Raw genomic sequence first — 23,802 nt, 5'->3', positions numbered from 1 at the left:
GAACTCATAAGTATCCAAACAAGAACAAAAAACTAGTGCAGACTAAATTTTAAACATAATACATATACCTTATTCATTCTCACCAACCCAAATGGCAAAGGAAAAAGCACCTTAGGAAGTATGAATGAGGTGGGAAACTGACTGCTTATAAAACCAGCTTTGCCTTCAGTGTGTTAGAAAAGCAAGGAATATGTTGGGTAAAGGAAATCACAGGGATACAACATTGAGGAGCTCTGGTTCTTTGAAAACAGCTTAGTGTGATGAACAGTGTTTGATAAGCTGCTTCATTCCTTTTCAGTTTCTAGGGTAATGCCATTTTTCCAAGTTCTCTTTAAAGCATATGGAACAAATTAAAGTTAGAATTACACTACATCAAGCAGTGACATAGGGTATAAAATTCATTAGATGAACATGATCTTTGCTTTAAAGATAATTTTGTTTTAGATCCTGATAGTCTAGAATCTTTATATACATATATATAGCCATTTTGAGTTTGGCTCCTTAGTGCCAAGTTTGTTATTTCAAGTTACAAATTTTAATATTTTACTTTTAAAAGAGTTCCAAGGAAGATTAATCTCAAAGTTTATACCTCTACCAGAAAACCAGACATCTTGGTTGATCTTATTCAGAGATATACTCTGTTCTTTCCACCTATTTACCCCAATCCAGTTTAGATTTAGATAGCTTCATTTTTCTTGCTTTTAATAGATCTTGAATTTTTCAAGCCAGTCTCATTGTTCTTTAGTAGCATGTTTACTATATGTTTATTAAAAATACAGTCTTCTTATGTAAACACTTGCAGCAAATTCTTAAATCAGACCATGAAAGAACTAAGAAAGTAAATAAAACTGCTTCCACAAACCATATATGAAACACTGAAATTACAACTGTAGTTATAATCTGTAAATTTATTATAGAATATTAACTTCAATACAAGAAGTATATATGAGGTCAAGTCTTTTTAAATTGTGATTGTGATGTAAGCATATTCATGATGTTTAGCGTTGGGCCTTTTAAATAAATTGTATCTGGATTTTATGTACAGTCAGGGAGACAAGTAACTTGAAATTTTTTGCCTGTATCGACAAATTTTGGCATATGTTGGTACTCTGGAAAAAAGTCTTATGTTTGTAAGTTGAAATTTAGTTCTTTCACATATTTTGTGTGTGAATTCTTTCATTTGGTGTCTTTTTAACATTAAAAATAGTCAAAGAGCTTTCTCCAGTTTTTGAAAGGAACAACAGCAAAGTGTTGTTTTCTCCTTCCAGGAAATTCTCAGATGTTTTAAACATATCATTGGTTTAGGATTTAAACAATTTCAAACCTTTCTGACTTGTCTTTTGGCACATAGTTAATATTCCAGAAAGGCTTCAGAAGTAAAGTTCCAGGCACAATTATTATTCCTGTGTCTTTATCAATAACTCTGTTATTTATGCAGCAGTTTTACACAGTTGTCATACTTCCTTTTGGATATAACTTCTAATTAGGACTTAATACAAAAGAAAGATGAGACACAATGGCCTGCTGAACTTCACAATAAAGTTATTCAAAATTATAGTTTAGTTTTTAGTATTTAACTGCAGAGGGTTGTTTTTTTTTACAAGTAGTTTTGGCAGATGCTGTAAATTATGCATTTTTTACTAGAATGTTTTTGATTATAGATCACACAGATTGTCCTATGGTTGCTTGTAATGTCTTGATCTGCAGCTGTAAGACACTTCCACTATGAGAAGTTGCCTGCAGTTTTAATAAGGCAAAGCAAACTGGTTGGAAAAGATGAAAAGTACTATGCTCCTAATACTGAAATAACTGGCTTTAGACATATCTACATGACACCACTAGAAAACAACTTGGAATATATACATCTAGCCCAGAGGTTCTGAGTCACTCCATATGCTGAATACACATGGGCTTATGTATTTACTTCAGTGTCTTTGGACATATGTCTTGGTATAACCATTTGGGAAAGAATGTCTTTTTCTCCTATTTTATGTGTGGTATAGTGTCTATCTTAGTGAATTAAGACTAGATACTAAAACAAAGAAGAAAAAAGGATACTAACCTGTGCTCGGGATCATAATTAACCAAATCATCCTCAGTATGGCTAAAGGATGCACATACTTCATTCAGACATTCATAGATAGATGATGATGTTTAATATAATAGAGACGATTAAGATTTCAGTGAATTGAGATGAGACAAGAAAGGAAAAACTGAGTGGAATAATCATAGGTTAGTCTGTATGGTTAAGAATTATTAAAGTGAATTTTCATTTTATCCATTAGATATTGGTAGATACAGTCTGGGCCCTCTCTTACCTTACTGATGCTGGCAATGAACAGATACAGATGGTAATAGACTCTGGAATAGTCCCTCACTTGGTTCCTCTGCTCAGCCACCAGGAAGTTAAAGTTCAGGTGAGTTTGTTGTTGATAATGATACGAGATATTTTGTTTATCACTAATTTGCTTTAAGCATGGCATTCAAAAATGGACAATTTCATTAGTTCAAAGTATATTTCTAGCCTAATATCACATCTTTTTAAAATATTTTTTCTTTATTGATGTACAGTTGACACACAATATTGCATTAGTTTCAGGTATACAACATAATGATTCAACTTCTCTATAAGTTGTACTATGCTCACCACAATATAATGCCATTACAATACCACTGATTATATTCCCTGTGCTATACTGTGTATCCCATGACTTACTCATCAAATTACTGGAAGTCTGTATCTCTTGATCCCTTTCACCCATTTTCCCCATCCCTCCATGTCCCTCCTCTCTGGCAACCATCAATTTGTTGTCTATATTGATGGGTCTCTTTCTGCTTTTTGTTTGTTTGTTCATTTTGTTTTTTAGATTCTACATATGAGTGAAATCATATGGTATTTGTCTTTCTTTGACTTTCTTCACTTAGCATAATACTCTTTAGGTCCGTCCATGTGGTTGTACATGGCAAGATCTCTTTCTCTTTATGACACACACACCATGCTTTTATCCATTCATCTGTCAGTGGACACTTGGGTTGTTTTCATACCACAGCTATTATAAGTAATGCTACAGTAAACATAGGGACGCATATACCTTTTTGAAATAAGAACATATCTTTGTTGAAAAGAGTGAGATATACCCATTTTAAAGATGGAGAGGAAAATGAAGTAAGATCACTACAGGTCAATAAGAACCATTCTCCCTCCCCCTCTCTTTCCCCATACCTCACCAAAATCCCATCCCAAGGCATCTCCTTTTTAAGTTATTGACTTCTAAGGTAGACCTAGGAAATTCATATGGTAACTTGAGTGTCATCTGAAACAAGTACTGATTTTTTTTCTATTCTTAGTTTTCTTCATTTTTCCTACTCTTCTCCCCCCCACCCCACCCCCCCCCCTTTTTTTTTAGCTCTCCATGCTGTACCACACAAGCTTAGTTAATGCTTAGTTTCATTGGCACTGTGATAAAGGCTTTATACTGAAATATGCTGCTTAGGGCCTTCCTAAATTGTTTCCTTTTAGTTATTTAAAATCTTTTTTTTTTTTTTAATGGAGCAACTGGGTGGCTCCATTAAACATCTGACTTCAGCTCAGGTCAAGATCTTGGAGTCCTGGGATCTAGCCTCAAGGTGGGCTCAGTGGGGAGTGCTTGTCCCTCTACCTCCCCTCTCTGCTCCTCCTGCCACACTCTCAAATAAATAATTTCTTTTATAAGTAAATAAAATCTTGTTAAAACTTTGTTTTATCCTTTTATTATTTTTAAATCCTTCCACATAAATATTTATCCCAAACTTCCATCTAGATAGAGTCAAAAAAAGAGGTTGAAAAGTTCACAAAAATATTAGAAGCAGTAACTGTCAACTGTGGTGGTAAAGGGAGATACAGCATGTTCTTCCTATCCTTCTGAGATAAATAGTATGCTTTAACCATATGATGGCTTATAGTCTGTTCAATAATAGCTTAAGGAAAACTGTTCATCTGATTCACTATTAACCCTGGTGGATATTAAAATCAACTGTGAAGCTTAAAGAAAAAAAAAAATTATTTCCATTGCTTGACCTCTAGAGATTCTGTTTAAGTAAATCTGGGATATTTCCTAGAAACCTGAGCATTAAAAAGCTCTTCAGATGATACTCATGTGCAGTTAGAATGGAGAACACAAACCTTAAAATTTAAGGCAATTTAAGGAAGGAGGGAACACTTAGCTGAATTCAGGAATAGAATAATTTGCCATGTAGAGGTATTTGACTAGGGGCACCTAGCTAGTTCAGTCAGAGGAGCACACAACTCTTGATCTCAGGATAGTAAGTTTGAGCCCCATGTTTTTTGTAGAGATTACTTAGAAAAATAACCTTTTTTTAAATAAAATAATTCATACTAGATATTTATCAGTAAGTTTGCATTTCTTCTTTTTTTTTTTTTAAGATTTTATTTATTCATTCATGGGAGACACACAGAGGCAGAAACACAGGGAAGGAGAAGCAGGCTCCATGCAGGGAGTCTGACATGGGACTTGATCCTGGGTCTCCAGGATCAGGCCCTGGGCTGAAGGCGGCGCTAAACCGCCGAGCCACCCAGGCTGCCCAAGTTTGCATTTCTTAAGTGTAGTATTTATGTTTTGGTATGGGTAGATGGTTTTTTGTTTTGTTTTTTCAGAATGCATCTTTAGTTTTAACATTGGACTTCATTCAGAAATAGGGGTGGAATTTTTCTTTAGCAGCTCTCAATACTTTGTACTTTACATGATAACTAATAGAGGTTTTTAAATTTTTTTCAACTTTGACTCCATAATTTAGGAAAAGAAAATAGTTGTAATGAACTTTCATGTAGGTTTCCTCTATATCCCTACTCATTCCCTCCCCACAAATTATTTTGACACATCCCAGATAGCATATAATTTCATCCACCTTCTCTTAAAAAATAAGGCTGGGTTTTCACATAATCACAGTACAGTTAGAATATTTTTTTTAATCTTAATATTAAAATCCAGTCAGTATCCAAATTTTACTGATTGCTTCATATATTGACCAAATCAGTTTCCAAACAAGATCGACACATTGCATTTGGTAGCTTTATTTATATGTTTCTGTTACTCTACAATTTTCTTTTTTTAAATTTATTTGTTAAAGAAGCTGGATCACTATAAAACATTTTTAAAAGAAATTAAAGAAGACCTAAATAAATGGAAAAACATCAATGTTCATAGATTAGAAGGCAGTGTTGTTAGGGTGGCAGTGCTCCTCAAATTTACCTACAGATTAAATGCAATTCCTGTTGGGGTGCATGGGTGGCTCAGTTCAGTAAGCATCTGTCTTTGGCTCAGGTCATGATCCAGGGTTCTGGGATGGAACTAGAGCTGGGCTTCCTGCTCAGTGGGGAGCCTACTTCTCCCTCTCCCCTCCCCCTGCTCATATGCTTGCTTCTCTCTCTCTCTCTCAAATCAAAATCTTTAAGTGCAATTCCTGTTAAAATCCCAATTTCTTTTTAGTAGGAACTTAAGCTAATCTTAAAATCCATTTGGAAATACAAGGGTCCGAGAAATAGCCAAAACAAGCTTAAAAAAAAAGTTTGGGGACTTCACTTTCAAAACATAACTGCAAAGCTAAGCGTGAACAAGACTGTGATACTGGCATAAGAGTAGATATATAGGATCAGTGAAATACAATCAAGAGTCCAGATATAAACCATATATTTATGATCAATTTATTTTCAACAAAGGTGCTAAGAAAATTCAATTAACAAAAAATAGTCTGAATTTTCAACAAATGGTGATTCAACAAATGGTGCTGAGACTATTGAATATCAACATGTGAACAAATGAAATTAGACTCCTATATATAAAAATTAGCTCAGAATAGATAAGATACCTAAATATAAGAACTAAAAGTGTAGGGCAGTCCAGGTGGCTCAGCGGTTTAGCTTCAGCCCAAGGCCTGATCCTGGAGACCCCAGATCGAGTCCCACATCGGGCTTCCTATGTGGCGCCTGCTTCTCCCTCTGCCTGTGTGTCTGCCCCTCTCTCTCTCTCTCTCTCTCTCTATCTCTATCTCTCTCCCTCCCTCCCTCCCTCCCCCCTCCTCCCTCTCCCTTTCCCTCTCTCTCTCTGTATCTCATGAATAAATAAATAAAAATCTTTAAAAAAAAGAAAAAGAACTAAAAGTGTAAACCTCTTAAAAGAAAACATAAGCATAAATTTTCATGACCATGGGTTAGGCCGCAGTTTTTTAGATATGATACCACAAGCATGACCAACCAAGGAGAAAAATAGATTAAATTGGACTTCACCAAAATTAAAAATCTGTGCTTCCAAGGAGACCATCAAGAAAGTGAGAAGACAGCCTACAGAATGGAAGGGAATATTTGCAAATCATATATCTGAAAAGGAACTTCTATCCAAATTACATAAAAAACTCTTAAAACTCAACAATAAAAAGACAAATAATCCCATTAAAAATTGGCAAAACTGGGGATCCTTGGGTGGCTCAGCAGTTTAGCACTTGCCTTCAGCCCAGGGCGTGATCCTGGAGTCCGGAGACTGAGTCCCGCATCAGGCTCCCTGCATGGAGCCTACTTCTCCTTCTGCCTGGGTCTCTGCCTCTCTCTTTCTCTGTGTCTCTCATGAATGAATAAATAAGGTCTTAATAAAAAAGGGAAAAAAAATTGGCAAAACTTTTAAATACAGTTATCCAGAGAAGACATACAAATGGTCAATAAGCATGTTCTCACATGCTCAACATTATTAGTCATGAAGGAAATGCAAATCAAAGCTGCAATGAAATACCACTTTGTATGTACTGGGATGATATAATCAAAAAGACGTTAACAAGTTTTGACAAGGATGTAGAGAAAGTGTAATCCTTATATACCTATAAAATGGTACACAACCTCTTTGGAATACAGTGTGATGGTACCTCAAAAAGTTAGACACAGTTACTGTATAACACAGCATTTTCCACTCCCAGGTGTGTGTGTGTGTGTGTACACATGTACACCCACCCAAGAGAATTGAAAACACATGTTCACCCAAAACTTGCACACAAATGTTTATGGCACTGTTATTTATAATACCCAGTGAAAATCAAATATTTATCAACAACTGAAGAGTAAAATAAAAAATACAAGTAGAATATTGTTTGTCCATGAAAAGGAATGAAGTATCAATACATGCTACAATATGAATGGACTTTGAAAGCATTATTTTAAGTGAAGGAAGCCAGACAAAAAAGGCCACCTGCTGTCTGATTCCAATTATATGAAATGTCTGGAATAGGCAAATCCACAGAGACATCTCAGGCACAGTAGCTGTCAGGAATCACTCACCACCTTCTCCCTGGGGATGAGGAAAATGGGAGTGACTACTGATGGGTACAGATACTCCTTTTTGATGTGATAAAAATATTCTGGAATTATTTATTAGTTATGGTTGCACAACTTTGAATATATAAGAACCACCGAATTCTACACTTTGAAAGGGTGAATTTTATGTTCTATAAATTATATCTCAATTGGGGGAGGGAATGAGTCATTTGCCTTGTAAATGTTAAAATTAGCCCCCCAGAAAACTTCAAACTTGAAGAAAATGACCTAATACAACTATTAAAAATAATTGATAACTCAAATTCATAAATGTCATACTAAGCAAGAAAAACTTCAGAACACTGTTTTGGTATGTAATTTATTGAAACACTGAATCAAAAATCTGAAGTACTGTCTTATTGTCTTTATGGCCCAAATTACTATCTAAAATTATCCTTATTTGTTTATTGACTATTTTCTACAATAATATTAGCTCCATAAGCCTGTCCTATTCACTTCTCTGTTCAGTATCAGACACAGCTTGGTAAAAAAGAGTAGGTTGGCATGAATGAAAGGGTGTATCTTTCATAATAGAACAACATCTTATTAAATCTTTGTTTCAGACTGCTGCACTTCGAGCTGTGGGCAACATTGTTACTGGAACTGATGAGCAAACACAAGTAGTTTTGAACTGTGATGCTCTTTCACACTTCCCAGCACTTCTGACACATCCCAAAGAGAAAATTAATAAAGTAAGTATTTTTAAATACTAGGTAATAACACACAAAATATCAGCAGTTTTCATTTGTAAAATTTAGGATTCACAAGTGTCTATAATGATTTTTAAGATAAATCATCATTTAGAATACTCTGTTCTTTTAAACATGGATTTATATGATTTTCTGTATATAAAACTAGTTGTAAACATTGCAATTTTGGCTCTCTTGGAAATGATGAAATAGAGATAATTGGGTGTTGAGTGTTGTGTGACTGGAAAATTTTAATGTGTGAGTTAAGTAATTAAGCTTAATATTTTATAGATACTTAATAGAATGTGTGTGTGTGTTTGTGTGCTCATGGAGGCTATTGAAAGGGGGCACTGACTGGTGATGCTGATATTGGAGTGCATCTGAGGCTGTTGTAGAAATACACGGGTTGTTGATTACAACGTTGCCGATGATTATAACCCAATAACAGCTCACCTAAGTAGCCTAGCACCCTAAAATCTCTAACAGGTTCATTAAACATGGTCCTGTGATCTGATCCAAAAGAGCCCACTTCATACTAGCTAATACTAATAGCTTTGGGAATAAAATTTGTTTACTAATTTTTTTTAGAGAAAATGTTTCCCTTTGTATTGATTAATATTATAAATTTATTATGTCTGGTAAATTACAGTGATAACCTAGGATATGAGGATATGAGGTACATATTTTGTCTTATTTTGTGCTAACTGGTCTCAGTGTGCATTTATTATCAGTGAAGCTTGTGAAACACTTGACTACCATTATCTTGGCAAAAGCAGCAAGCACCACTAAAATGTAAAGGGTATCATAAAAAGATCATTAAGGTAGACCAACGAAGCAATCAAACATCTGGTTCTATGTTAGCTCTTAAGAAAAATGGAGCAGGGATCCCTGGGTGGCGCAGCGGTTTGGCGCCTGCCTTTGGCCCAGGGCACGATCCTGGAGACCCGGGATCGAATCCCACGTTGGGCTCCCCGTGCATGGAGCTCTGCCTATGTCTCTGCTTCTCTCTCTCTCTCTCTCTCTCTCTCTCTCTCTCTCTGTGTGTGTGTGACTATCATAAATAAATAAAAATTAAAAAAAAAAAGAAAATGGAGCAGTGAATGACATACAAATAAGTATATTTATAAAACCACTGTTTCAATTTTCACGTCTCCATTATTATGGATAATTGAGATTTGCCAACTTTGGCTAGCATTCTTGGTCACAGTAGAATAGAGAAAAAAGCACATTATGTGAGGGGGAGGCTGAATCTCATTTACAGTAGTTTTAGGATTTGTATCTGTATTGGAGCTCATGGATACCTTAGTATTTTGTTTAGACAAACTTCTTTTGAGTCTTATGTTTGGGAACATTGCTTTCAAGAATTCTTCAGAAGGGTCAGCTCATTATGACTTGAATTAGGGCCATTAACAATTTGTTCAAAGAAAATGTGGAAGATGGGGAGGATAGATGAGTTGAGATTCCTGAAATTTTTATTTTGGAACTCATTCCATAATAAAAAAGCATTTGGACATTGTAACAAATGTAGTGAATTCAGTTCAGATGCAGATTTTAATTTTTAATGAGAAATATTGAAGGGGTCTTGTTCTGCAGGAAGCAGTGTGGTTCCTCTCTAACATCACTGCAGGAAATCAGCAGCAGGTTCAAGCAGTAATTGATGCCAATCTTGTACCAATGATAATACATCTTTTGGATAAGGTAAGAAAACATCTTATATGTATCTGAGTAAGAGGAAAAGGATTTAAATTTTAACAAATTATGTGAATATATGCCTCTGTTTAATTAGAATCTATACAGTAGCATGTATACTATGGTAAAGTAATATTAAAGTAAAAACTTTAAAAATAGCAGTTTTTAAATATAAAAACACATTTCTTTTCAGGAACTCCTGACTCTTCTTCGGTATCATTCCTTTACTAATACTACCATTTTCCTGGTATTTGTTAAAAATACATTATTAGGGCAGCCCCGGTGGTGCAGCGGTTTAACGCCGCCTGTAGCCCAGAGTGTGATCCTGGAGACCCGGGATCGAGTCCCACGTCAGGCTCCCTGCATGGAGCCTGCTTCTCCCTCTGCCTGTGTCTCTGCCCCCCCCTCTCTGTGTGTCTCTCATGAATAAATAAATAAAATCTTTTAAAAAAAAAAAAGACATTATTGTTTTTAAAAAGCATTACTAATGATGATAATATTCAAGATCATATACTGCTGATTATAAATGCTTACATATTGCTCTCATCATTCTACATAATATTACTTCATATAATACTGCAATTCATGAGGTTAAGAATTATCCCCTGTGACAGGTAAAGAAACTGTGGTATAGGCAAGTAAATTGCCCAAAATCAGATAGCAAGTAAGTGTGCTATTTAATCGTATGCTGTATCATCTCTTATGCTTATATTAACATTTGGGAAAGAGACCATTTAAAATGTCACAATTGGGGGAATCCCTGGGTGGCTCAGTGGTTTAGCGCCTGCCTTTGGCCCAGTGCGTGATCCTGGAGTCCCGGGATCGAGTCTTACGTCAGGCTTCCTGCATGGAGCCTGCTTCTCCCTCAGCCTGTGTCCCTCCCTCCCTCCCTCTCTCTCTCTCTCTCTCTCTCTCTCTCTCTCTCTCTCTCTCTTTGTGTCTCTCATGAATAAATAAATAAAATATTTTTTTAAAAAATAAAAATAAAATGTCACAATCACAGAAAGAGGGTTTTTTCTGAATGGTGACCTGTCATTAAAGAGAAGATAAAACCTTTGTCTTCTTTCCCTCCATGTTTTCTACAAACTGGTAATAGAGACTAAGTTTCCTGTAAACTGGTAGATCTGGTTCAATTTTTTAGGCAAGGCTTTTAATACACTACATTTCCTGATGATTCACATCAGAAGATACATACTGTTTGTCCTGTATCTCCAGATATCCTACATCTGTCCTGTACAGATTGATGAGTGAGCTCTCAGGTATTATGAGCCTACATCAATTGATTGTTATAAACCTATCCATCAATCTTTGCCTACTAGTTTTCAGGTAGTGATTAGCCATCATTGAATGGATCCCTTATTTTACCAGGAACTGCAAAATGCTGACTTTCTGATTCTGTCATTCTTTTTTTTGGTGTGTGTGTGACTTTTTTTTTTAATAAATTTATTTTTTATTGGTGTTCAATTTGCCAACATATAAAATAACACCCAGTGCTCATCCCATCAAGTGCCCACCTCAGTGCCCTTCTGTCATTCTTTATGTTATTAACTGTGATTTTTCAGTGAAAAGTTTTTTTTGTTATCAGCTATTGGTTTACTCTGAAATATGGTTCATATAAAAAAAGGCAAAATAAATTCTCATTATCATGTAGTGGTTTTTTATTGTTTTGGGGTATGCGTGTGTGTGTGTTTTAAGTAGGCTCTACATGGGGCTTGAACTCACAACCCTGATACCAAGACCTGAGCTGAGATGAAAAGTCATATGTTTAATAGACTGAGCCACCCAGGTGTTCCATTATCTCTGTTTTTAGAATAACATGGTTCCCTAACAACCTCAAAAGAATACTAGGGTGGAGTTTTTAAAGTCATTAGGAAATTATGGATTTTATGTATTTTTTATAAGTTTTAGTCCATTGTTATTTTTATAAGTTTTAGTCCATTGTAGTTATTTTTTCTAACACTCAGATTGTCCCTAACAAATGGGAATCTCTTAAACTTAGTGTCTGTGTCTTTTTTACATCACCCCAATAGTTTTTCAGAGCTTCCTACTTGTTGAATATGACACAATTCTTAAGCATATTTTCTCTATTTTGTGACCTAAACTCTATGATGTCTTTTTTAGGTAGCAGATGGTATTTAAGAATTATAATTATAGTTCAGGTCCTAAGAAAGATGATTGCTACAAGGTCGTCACTGTTCCTAGGTCGGAGTGAACAAAATGGGTGATAATGTGTATGGTTTTCTTTGTTTTTAGAAAATAGAAAATAGGGGTACCTGACTGGCTTGGTCAGTAGAGCATGTGACTTTTGATCCTCAGGGTCATGAGCTTAAGCCCAACATTGGGCATGGAGCCTACTTTAAAAAAAAAAAAAAAGTAGAAAATATATAGTAATTTCATGAACATGAAAATTCATAAGAAACAAATCATGAAAAATAATTAATTTAAAAAATCATGAGTCAGATACTACTGGGTATTTAGGATAAACTTTTTATATTCTCTTAGATTTTATATTTTCATCTTTTATGCTGGAAATCTTTTTTTGCTGGAACTCTTTCTAAAAAGATTACAATATATATTGAGATACAAAATTTATCAAAATAGCAAGCTGACATTGCCATTAAACATGACTACTCCAGTTTTAAGATTTCTTTGAGAATAGTAATACATAATTTTTGTATGTGTGGTTAAGTCACCAACTTGATACACAGTTAGGTTATTTATTATATGGTGGAATTACTTTAGTATTTTTTGTTTGTTTAGGGTTTTTGGTTATATAAAGCACTATATGGTTTCCACGTTAAAAAAAATATGCACCTTATTTTCAAGGTGCATATTTTCAATATTTTACCAGTTTATATTTGGGATTATTGGATGTGCAGATAGGCTTTATGTAAATTTTGCCATATAATACCATCTCCCTCCGTTAGGATTGTACCATTTTACAATCCTGCTAGCCTCACTGATAGATATTTACATTGTATCAGTCTGATATATACAAATAGATATCACACTGCAATATTGATTTTTATTCCTCATATAAGTTTTTTCTTAATTATAAGCGTTTTCCCAGGTTACTAGTCTAATTTGTATTTAACAACTGGTTATTATTCCATTCAGCAGATTCATCATAATTAGTCATTTATTCCACTGCTGAGAATTCTACTTGCTTTTACTTTTTGACTAGTATGTACTACTAAGATAATATCTAGAAGGAAAGAAAATATTACTTTGTTTTAAATTATTTTCTTGGTAAATACGTAAAGATTCTCATATTATTTGAGAACCTCATGATTGTTAAATATTACTTTGAGAACCTCATGATTATTAAATGTATTACTAAGTAAATTACTAAATCATATATGATTTTAAATGATTTTAAGTATATTTTTCAGTTTATATTTGAAAGGTAATACAGGAGGGTGATGTTTTTATTATATCATCTTATTAATGGTGGACATTTTTAAAACTTTGTGTTTAAAAGGTTACATTTCTTTGATTAAAGTGAAGTGTACATTCTCCTTCTCCCCCCCGCCCCCTTTTTGGGTTTTAGACTACTTTTATTTTATCACTGACTTCATTTAATCTGATTTAATTGAACAGTAATACCAAGTCACTTTGTTGCCAGGAGAGTTTGCAAAGGGGAGTCTACATTTGTTTAGGGTAAATTGAATTCAGAAGCCTTTCTTAAGTAAAAAATTATGTATGCACATAGAAAGGTTAAAAAAACTTGGGAAAATAAGCAGTTGAAAATAATTTCAGACAGCATTTTTTTCCCAGTTTACACTGTGTTGCAATTTGTATTCTTTGCTTTTACAGGGGGATTTTGGCACCCAGAAAGAAGCTGCTTGGGCCATAAGTAACTTAACAATTAGTGGGAGGAAAGATCAAGTAAGTTCAACTCTTACTTATTTCTCAGAACTGGTAAAATAACATACATAAAAATTCTAAATTCTAAGATTTAGATTTCAGTTAAATCATAATTTAAAATAATAGCAAGATGGGATCCCTGGGTGGCGCAGCGGTTTAGCGCCTGCCTTTGGCCCAGGGCGCGATCCTGGAGACCTGGGATCGAATCCCACGTCAGGCTCCCGGTGCATGGAGCCTGCTTCTCCCTCTGCCTGTGTCTCTGCCTCTCTCTCTCTCTCTCACTGTGTGCCTATCATAAATAAATAAAATAAAAAATAAAAAAAATAATAGCAAGATAATAGGCATTCTGTGATTCCCGCCCCCCCCCCCAATATAAAAGTGTTACCTTGACTTCCTTAGGTTACATTTCATAGATGAGAAGTGTTCTCTTTATACCATCTTGGCCTACAAAAATTTTCTAATCCATGGTAAGATCAAAACATATGTAGTCCAAATACATTTGGTTTTTAACAGTATTAGGGAAAAAACAGGACTTTTTAGCTTAATAGAATGGAACAACATCACAGATTCTCATAACAAATGAACATCAACAACAAAAATTTACCAGCAGCCAACAAAGCAAGGAACTAAAGTAAACCAAAAGGCTGGAACTAGGGCAGCCCGGGTGGCTCATTGGCTTAGCGCCGCCTTCAGCCCAGAGCCTGGTCCTGGGGTCCTGGGATCGAGTCCCACGTCAAGCTCCCTGCATGGAGCCTGCTTCTCCCTCTGCCTGTGTCTCTGCCTCTCTCTCTCTCTCTCTCTCTCTCTCTCTCTCTCTCTCTCTCTGTCACGGATAAATAAATAAGATCTTAAAATAAAAATAAATAAAAGATTCCAGGTAAATTTCACAGATAAGGTAAAAAGAGTGAATTTAGAGCTAATAAACAATAAGCTGATAATTGTCACAAATAAGCTATAGACTGATGGTGAGCAATGAATCCACTTAAATATGAATAGAGAGCAGAATATAAATATATAGTACATGGAAATGACAATATAACAAAATATAAAAATGAAAGAAAAATATTATGAAAATATTATAGAACCAATTGAATAGTGAATTGAAAGTAGCCAGGTATTTGAGGATTCTAAATGATATAGCATTCTCACATTGGATACTATTATGTTGAACAATGGTTCCCTTAAAAAAATATCATCCAGCCTCTACAGATGTCATAATTTCTTAATCTTAAAGGGGAGGAAAGCATCTTTGAAGAAAGTATTCCTTACGGCAGATGTTTCGCATGAGGTTAAGTGATTCCTTCATTTTCACTTGTTTTTTCCGAAGTTCAAGAAAAGTAAACATTACATTAAAGGAAGGAATCTCATAGTAAAATAATCTAACAAGAAAATAATAAAATTACCTAATGTAGTCTAACATAACGTGAAAAATGAGGTCATGTTTCTATACTCAAAACTTTAAAGTCAAAATTATTTCAGTGTGATCATATGGTGCGCACAGTTCACTGATGTTTATTATATCATGGTGTTTTTCTTCTTCAGGTGGCCTATCTAATCCAGCAAAATGTTATTCCACCTTTTTGCAACTTGCTGACTGTAAAAGATGCACAGGTTGTGCAAGTAGTACTTGATGGACTAAGTAATATATTAAAAATGGCTGAAGATGAGGCGGAAACCATAGCCAATCTTATAGAAGAATGTGGAGGCAAGTGTATTACAAGCTATTATTTCACAGTTTTAATGTTCTTTTTGTAACTACTTTTTATTTTCTGACTAATGTAGCACCTCTGTATTTTTCTGTCTTAGATTATCAAGTAACAGAATAAAGTAAATACTATATTCTATATGTACAGTCCTGCTCAGCTTCTTGCATATGCTTAGGTAACTGAATTGCTGCCCTGTATTTGAAACAGGCACTATGCTAAGGTACTGGGAAAACAGTGGTAAACAAGACACAGTCCTTGCCCTCAAGGCATGTAGTCTAGTCATGGAGATAAATATGAACTGATTTAATGTGCTAATTACCCTAATAGAAATGTACAACAAAATGAAATACCTTATCCATCCTGGAAGAAGCAGGAAGTGACACCTGAGCTGGATTTTGAGAGATGAATAAGGATTAATAAAGTAAAAAGGGATGAAAGGTGTTCCAGGCAGAGACACCATGAGCAAAGTCTGAGGTGAGATCTAGAATTCAGCAAATTATATAAGTAGTTCAGTGTTGCTGAATCACAAAGTATGGGGTAGACACTGCCTAAAGATGAGACTGGAGATACAACCAGTAACCAGGCCCCTGCCGTCTTACAAGCTTTGTAGCACAGCAGATTCTTTATTCTGTAAGGCTGTAGTTCCCAAATCTGATTCTGTGCCAGGGCCACCCAGAATGTAAATAGCATGTCTTAACTTTCAGCTTTTAGAATTAACCATGTAGATAGAACATGGTAGTCTCAATTGTAGCTGTGGAACAAAATGTAAATGTTACCAACCTGGATAAGCCTAAAAGGAAAGGGTTTCTGACAGATGTGGAGAAGTAAATGAAAAGAGAAGTAACTTAAGAGTAGGAGGACCATATCTTCAATTTGCTTAATGGAGGAGTTCAGAGGCTTGAAAGAAAGAAGTATTTTTAAAGCTACTGAAGGAACAAATAGATCAACAGAAAATAATTCATAACTATCACGTTAGGAATAGGAGATGGAGAATAGTTAGAGAACCTAATGAGGAAGTTGAGTACCAGAAAACAGTTAATATAGTTTAAAAGTTTTTACTACTTTTTCCCATGTAAACATTTTAATTATTAAAAATGTAATTTTTATATATTAAAATTAAAATACAGATCTGAGCCTTGCCTTCATCACTGCAGGTAAGGCCAAGAATCTGTATCTTATAAGCACTCCCAATGAATTCTGCCCCAGGGTATTACAAATCATTTAAAGATTTTATCTGAGGGATTGGTATGTTTAAATGGAGCAAGGATATCAGGGAAATGGGACCATCGGAGATAAGAGGCAGGAACCATTTAGGAAAGTATATAGTGATAGGGGCCACAATAAATGATGACAGGATTCAAGGAATGGATAGTCTTACAGGTTTTTGAACAGATTTGAGGATAGAGTATTAAGGGGAACTTATTAGGCTTTCTTTCAGATTTCAAGTTGTTTATTATCATCAAGTAAGAATACAGTGAATAAATAGTTTAATTGAAGAAAGGCAAGTAATAAATTATGTTTGGACATTTTAAGCATTACATACCCATAAAATATCTGGTGGAATTATCACACAGGCATTTTAATTTTATGCTTCTGAAGCTCAGAAAAAAGTCCTCACCCTATTATAGTGGCTTAATTCTTTTGTTTAAGATTTTATTTTTAAGCAATCCCCAGACTCATCATGGGGCTCAAACCCACAATCCCGAGATTAAGATTTGCATGCTCCACTAAGTACCAAGCCAGCCAGGCACCCCTGTTAAATTCTTTTTTACTGAAAGTGTGGGCCCACTAAGTAGAATGTGTAGAGTGAGAAATGAGCCCAAAGCAACTTCTCCCATGTAAGGAATAGATAAAGGAAGAACACTCATGAAAGGGCAGTTTCACTTTACTTCAGAAGCCTTAAAATTATTAGTCCTATAAAACGAAACAAGATGTAATTTGCAAATCAGTTATGTTTATATTTTCTTTTTAATGTTTCTGCCTGTGATTTAATAAACTTATGTTTATAGGAACAATTCCTCTTTCCCCTGAAATGCTTTGATCTTGATCATTTTCCATAATACTTAACAGATGTCTTAACATTCATATATATTAATCGCCAGTATTTTCATTATTTTTATACATGCTCATTAGAAAAACCTGGCAGAGGCTAGCTAGAAAGTAGAAAGAATCTGCTTTTAACTTAATAACAAACAAAAATAATCCATATTATTCCTTATAAACATTGGTTATATAATATTCTGCTGAATAGAGAGGTGTCCCATTGCTTGCTTAAACATTTATATACATTTAAACACTCAGGATGTTAACTTTTAAGATAAATATGCTATATCTTTGTGCATTAAACCTTTTTATTTTTAAGATTCATCTTTAGAATAGAGTCCCAAAAGTCATAGATTTGCCAAAAATTGGGATTATGTGGTCCCAAGGTTATTGTAAATTTTTTGTTCTTACATTTTAAATATTACCATTGTTTTCACTTCATAAAATTTCTTGCAGGACTGGAGAAAATTGAACAACTTCAGAATCATGAAAATGAAGACATCTACAAATTGGCCTATGAGATCATTGATCAGTTCTTCTCTTCAGATGATGTATTTAAAGTTTTCTTAGTTTTTTGTATAAACATAAGTCTAGAAATATAAGCTAGGACATACATTTTTAGAATGGGATTAAAATAATGTCACTTTCAGAAACATAAATATTGTAAAATTTAATTTTTTGTTTTTTTAAAGATTTTATTTATTTATTCATGAGAGATACACAAAGACAGAGACTAGACTAGAAAGGCAGAGGGAGAAGCAGGCTCCTTGCAGGAAGCAAGGGACTTGATCCTGGGACCGAGGTCACACCCTGAGCCAAAAGCAGACGCTCAACCACTGAGCCACCCAGGCATCCCATATTGTAATATTTTAAAGTTTTTAAATGGAAGTTTTTACCCTTTGGACACCTTCTTCCCCTTTCCTCTGCCTCCACCCTCTACCTATGGTAACCATCAGTTTGATCTTTCCTATGAGCTTATTTTTTGGGTTTTTTAAGATTCCACATACAAGTGAGATCAGACATTATTTGTCTTTCTCTGACTTATTCATCTTAAGCATTAAACCCCCTCACGGTTTATAGATGTTGTTACAAATTGCAGGGCGGTTTCCTTTAAGTCTTTATAATATTATCCTGTGTGTGTATACCACATTTTCTTTATCCATTCATCTGTTAGTGGACATTTAGGCTATTTCCATGCTTTGGGTATTGTAAATAATACTGCTGTGAACATAGGGGTGGAGATGTCTTTTCGAGTTACTGTTTTCATTTCCTTTGAAATATATTCCTAAAAGTGGGGAATCCCTGCGTGGCTCGGCAGTTTAGCACCTGCCTTTACCCCAGGGCGTGATCCTAGAGTCCCAGGATCAAGTCCCCCATCAGGCTCCCTGCATGGAGCCTGTTTCTCCCTCTGCTTATGTCTCTGCCTCTTTCTCTCTCTCTCTCTCTCTCTCTCTCTCTCTCTCTCTCTCTCTACCTCTCATGAATAAGTGAATAAAATCTTTAAATATGTATATATGTATATATATATATATATATATTCCTAAATGTGGAATTGCTGAATAATCATATGGTAGTTCTATTTGTAATTTTTTTGAGGTTTCCTCCATATTATTTTCTAAAGTGGCTGTACTAATTTACATACCCGCTAACAATGCACATGATTTCCCTTTTCTCCTTGTCCACACTAGCATGTGTTAACTCTTATCTTTTTAATCATGGCGATTTTAACAGAGATGAGGTAATACCTCATTGTGGTTTTAATTTGCATTGCCCTAATTACTGGTGGTGGTGAGTGTTTTTTTTATTTACCTAATCACCTTTCATATATCTTTTGGAGAAATGTCTGTTCAGGTCTTTTGCCCATTTTTTTAATTGGGTTGGGTTTTTGTTGTTGTTTTGTTTGTTTTGGTATTGAGTTATGATAAGGATTTTTTTTTTTTTTGACACTTGACAAGTCAGGCTTTATTTTCACTAGGTGTCTTTATAGTTCTCAAATTTTATATTGTTAATAGCATAACATGTTTATAAACAAAACAGTGATACTAGTATATTCTATAATAAATCCTTTATGATAATAGGTCTCCATATTTGAAGATACTGTCACTGTTATTTTTAGTAGGTGACCAAAAATAAATTTGAAGATACATAAAATGGAAAAAAATAAATGGTCAAGAAAGATAAGTTACTAATTAATGTAAGGTGTAACATACAAAAATATCTTCATGTTGTCAGTATATGGTAGTTGAAATTAAAGTATTAACTTGTTTTAGTATTGTTTCTTGGGAAAAGTAAATCTAAAAGCAGTTATTCCTTAGAAAATTATAGATACAGCCAGCCACCAGTGGATTTTTTGCTGGTTCTCAACTTTACAAAAAATAATTGATACACACCCTAAACTTTTCCACATTATCAAAAAAGATTGGCATAAACTATACTGTAGGTCAGTGATTTTTTGTGGTATTTCAAAAAAGAACCTTTAAGGTATATAGAATATTATTTATTCATTATAGCACAGCTATTATTTTACTGTTTTAAGCCCAAATGTCATTTGTCTCCAATTGCTACTAAAACCATAACTAAAGATTACAATTACTCTCCAGAAATGACAGCATTAAGTTTTTTAATGTCATCAGCTTTTATCTATTTGCCCAGGTAAGAGGGAAATTATAACGCGTATCCTCTCAGTGTGAGATGTAGGACCATCTGCAATTTATTACTTGTATTTCACTCTTTTGGAAGATACCTTTCATGCATATTCTCAAGTTCCCTCTCATTTCAAGTGTTCTTTAAGATAAAACCTTTACAAAAGGTTTCAGCTTTCTAAAGAGATGGTAGGACAATTGGCTCTCATTTCTTTTGTACTTTTTTTTTGAAATAATATTTCTATAGTGTTATTTATGTAACCTTTAAAACTAATTATCACTTACTTTTTCTTTTTTCTTAGATTGATGAAGATCCTAGCCTTGTTCCAGAGGCAATACAAGGTGGAACATTTGGTTTCAATTCATCTGCCAACGTACCAACAGAAGGGTTCCAGTTTTAGAAAGATGTTGTGGAAGTTAGGTACAATGCAGCACTGAGATATATATATATATATACATATATATAAAAAGGTTTGATCCATCAAGCTTGGCTCATGGGATCTGCTGCTGCATTAAATCGGGAAAGAAAATGTGAAGATTTCATTTGGAATCACAGAAAATGCCCAAATGAGGTCAAGATGGCGAGTGGGTGCGAGTGAGAATGAGTGGCAAAATGTAACGAAAACTTTACATGAATGCTTATTTAGGTTGTTCAAAGTAAAAAGGGCTACAGGTCACAGATCTTCAGTGCCTGAGAAGGAACATTGACTTACTCTGTATCAATTGAGGGGAAAGTGCAGTACTGTCATCTTCAAGCCTTGTAAGCATAAAAGAGGATATGATGCCCATATAAGTCAAAGGAAAACGAGCCCAGGCCTTGCTACGAAGCAGTGTGTGAGTGGACAATGTTGAATGAATGTCTGGCTCAGTGATAGGGAGTCAGGTTCATCTTTCAAATCTAGGGCTCTTCACTCATGAAGCAGACTCCTAGTCCTGGAGTGACTGTGTACGAGAGTATGGTTGTGGTGCTGTATGTGAACGCATGCAAGCTTGATTCGCCTTCAGGGGGCTGATAACAAACCTAGTAAATCATCAAAGTGAGATCTTAAGTGTTAATGTACACTGGACATGAAAACAAAGACCGGTTTAGCAGCAGACATTGGTTTACTCTGCAGCCTGTGTTTTCTATTCCCCCTCTTCCCTCTACCCAACCCCCTCCTTTTTTTTGTTTCTTTTTAGTTTTTATTTACTTTACCTAGTATGGCTTTTTAGTTGCTTCTCAAGTCAGAAAACTTTTCAGGAAGGTTTCCCTGTGCATTTGCACCAGATGAATGTTTGATGCTATGAAAAGCTTTCCATATCATCAAAACTAATTTGTGTAGATTTTTGCATGAAAAAAATCATAAATTTCCCTCAAAATAGACTGTGTTGCAGTACACAAGTTGCCATAATAGTATAAAACAGTAAAATGTGCTTTAAAAAGCCATCCTTTTCATTTTCAGAGATAACATAAAGATCTTTGCATGAGGTAAATCTACAGCATAGTTCATTTTTAGATTTTGTTGAGTCCTGTAAAGAAGAAGAAGAAAAAAGTTTCAGTTGTGGTAGAATAATACCGTGCTGTGTTTAAATGTTACTTGTTTTCAAACTTTGTTTTCTATGAAAATGATATGGAAACTTCTAAAATGGAATTTGGTGCATATGTACTGCTGAATAAAGACCGATGAAGAGGTTTGAGTAGATGTACAAATCAAGTAATGGTTTGAACACCTTTAATAATATGCCTAATCTGTTCAATTGTTTTAGAATCTTTTTATCTTAGATGTAGGCAGCCATGAACAATCTATTTTGAGCCACTTTAGGGAGAAAACTTTGTATTTTTAAAACTTGCATAAAAGTTATGCAAGTGGTTTTTATAAATTGGAATAATACCTCAGTTTTGAGGTTATGCACACTAAATTAAATGTGACATAAATTAATTTGTACAAAAAGAACTCTTTATAAGGTGGCTCATTGTAGGAAATCCTGTGCCTTCCCCTTTGAGCACAAGTGTTGCATGAACAACAGTTTGCTATAAGAAACATACCAGATTAGCCACCATTAGCATCTATATCTACTTTGTGTTTAAAAATCAACTGGTAATTCTGAAACACTGTAGAATGGATAAAAATTATTTTGTGATCATAACTCTTTGTTGAACTAGAGTATTTTTGCAGCATTCCTTGTCATCAGAAACATGGTTAAAGTTTAAAACTAGAAGCAGCAGAAAACTAGCTTGTAAAATTTATCCAAGTAGAATGCAGGCTAGGCTGTCTTGGGGAAATAAACATTAAAACTTAAAGCAATGTTTTACATGGGGTGTGTGTGTGTGCTGTTTGGATTTTAATATATATATATTAATGTATATTAATATATATATAAATGTAAAGTTGAGTATGACTCAATGGCTTATTTTAGATTGTCCTTGAGCTTTTTGATCTAGAACCAGTATAATAAGAAATTTAACTTCTGTACTTGCAGTGTACACATATTATTATTCTAACCCACTGGATCTGTTCAGGTGACACTATCTTTGTTTCTGCTTTCTCCCTGTCCAGCCCAAGATTTTGACCTTCCTTTATTCTTCCAGCTATATGGACTGAGAGAGACTACTTAAACTGTATTTTACATATTACTGTAACTTGAGCAAATGGCAGATTACATACAAAGCTTGTTTTTTTATAGAAGGTTTAAATTAACAGAAGTTGAACATGACAGTATTTTGTATGATCCATGTTTCTTAGTAAATAGATCTTAGTAAATAGATCTCAAAGTAAGCCAGTAAGGTTATAATAGGCTAAATGATTTCATAAAATAGTTAACCCTATAATACATCCTAGTTGTGGATGATAACATCTGTGAACACAAGGGCTACCTGATGGTCTAAATATTTCATTTCTACCTATGGTCTCATACAGGACATTGATTTTGTAATAGAATTCTTGGAGGGATTTTTCATTTTCTGAAATTGTTTCAGCATAGTTAATTTAACAGTTCACCCCAATTAACGGATTTAAACATAATCAAGAAACTTGATTCATTTTTAACATAGAGCATTATTTGTGAGGAGGGGAAAAATGGAATAGTAAGCCTTTAATAAGCTTAATGTTCTTGACTTTTCATGCCTTAAACTGCTTTTTTTGGAGCACTGAGCCCTTCTCAAGTTGTATAAAAATAAGAATGTTCTATTACAAATGTGTGAGTAGCCCTTGTCTAAAATACATCTTTAAAGATACTTTTTTCCTTCCTATTTTGTGTCATGATGGAATTAGTACTTTCCACATTACTCTGAACCAAAACCAGAACATTGCTATAATTAAAACTATAGACTAATCATGAAAAATACACCTGGAAGATTTTTTAGCTTTTAGTTTAGACTTACCTGGTAACTGCATTTCATAGGGTTTTTTTGTTTCTTTAAAGGTATCATTGCATTGTTTAATGATGGGCTTTATTGTAACATTAATATAATTTATGGATCACCCTATTTGGATTCTCCATTGCCTCAGTTCCCTCGAGAAAAAAAAGAGATTAAGCCAAGCTTTGTATTTTAAGAAGTGATATATATTCTGTTGCTATATAACAAATTACCACAAACTTATGGCTTAAACCAACATATATTTATTATTTCACAGTTTCCACAGGCCAGGAGCCCAGGTACAGCTTAGCTAGATCCAGTGCTCAAGACCTCACAAAGCTGCAGTCAAGGTTTCAGCCAGAGCCACAGCCTCAGAAGCTCGGGGTCCTCTTCCATGCTCATATGCAGAATCCGTTTCTTGGCAGCTGTAGAACTCAAGGCAGCTTGCTGCTTCAAGGCCTGCAGGAGAATCTGA

The 23,802-nt window shown here is 34.6% G+C and overlaps 1 protein-coding gene and 1 non-coding gene across 2 annotated transcripts in view; both read left to right on the top strand.

Moving 5' to 3' along the window:
- The window catches only part of KPNA4 (karyopherin subunit alpha 4), a 59,381-nt gene extending 37,099 nt beyond the window's left edge, over positions 1 to 22,282 (top strand). Inside the window, exons 11-17 of the mRNA XM_055308139.1 lie at positions 2,286 to 2,417; positions 7,918 to 8,046; positions 9,637 to 9,741; positions 13,549 to 13,620; positions 15,142 to 15,304; positions 17,805 to 17,899; positions 20,293 to 22,282. Coding sequence (XP_055164114.1) covers positions 2,286 to 2,417; positions 7,918 to 8,046; positions 9,637 to 9,741; positions 13,549 to 13,620; positions 15,142 to 15,304; positions 17,805 to 17,899; positions 20,293 to 20,391 — 795 coding nt within the window. The 3' untranslated portion in view covers positions 20,392 to 22,282. The remainder of the gene's footprint in view (positions 1 to 2,285; positions 2,418 to 7,917; positions 8,047 to 9,636; positions 9,742 to 13,548; positions 13,621 to 15,141; positions 15,305 to 17,804; positions 17,900 to 20,292) is intronic.
- On the top strand, positions 8,240 to 8,562 carry LOC129498977 (small Cajal body-specific RNA 7). The gene has a single exon (XR_008662250.1). It is a non-coding gene; the product is annotated as a small Cajal body-specific RNA 7 (non-coding RNA).
- Positions 22,283 to 23,802: the final 1,520 nt, after the last annotated feature.

This window comes from Nyctereutes procyonoides, unplaced genomic scaffold (assembly GCF_905146905.1).
Source record: "Nyctereutes procyonoides isolate TBG_1078 unplaced genomic scaffold, NYPRO_anot_genome, whole genome shotgun sequence".
Classification (NCBI taxonomy): Eukaryota; Metazoa; Chordata; class Mammalia; order Carnivora; family Canidae; genus Nyctereutes; species Nyctereutes procyonoides.
The sequence above is the reverse complement of the archived record's forward strand: the minus strand, read 5'-3'. Positions and strand labels throughout refer to the sequence as shown.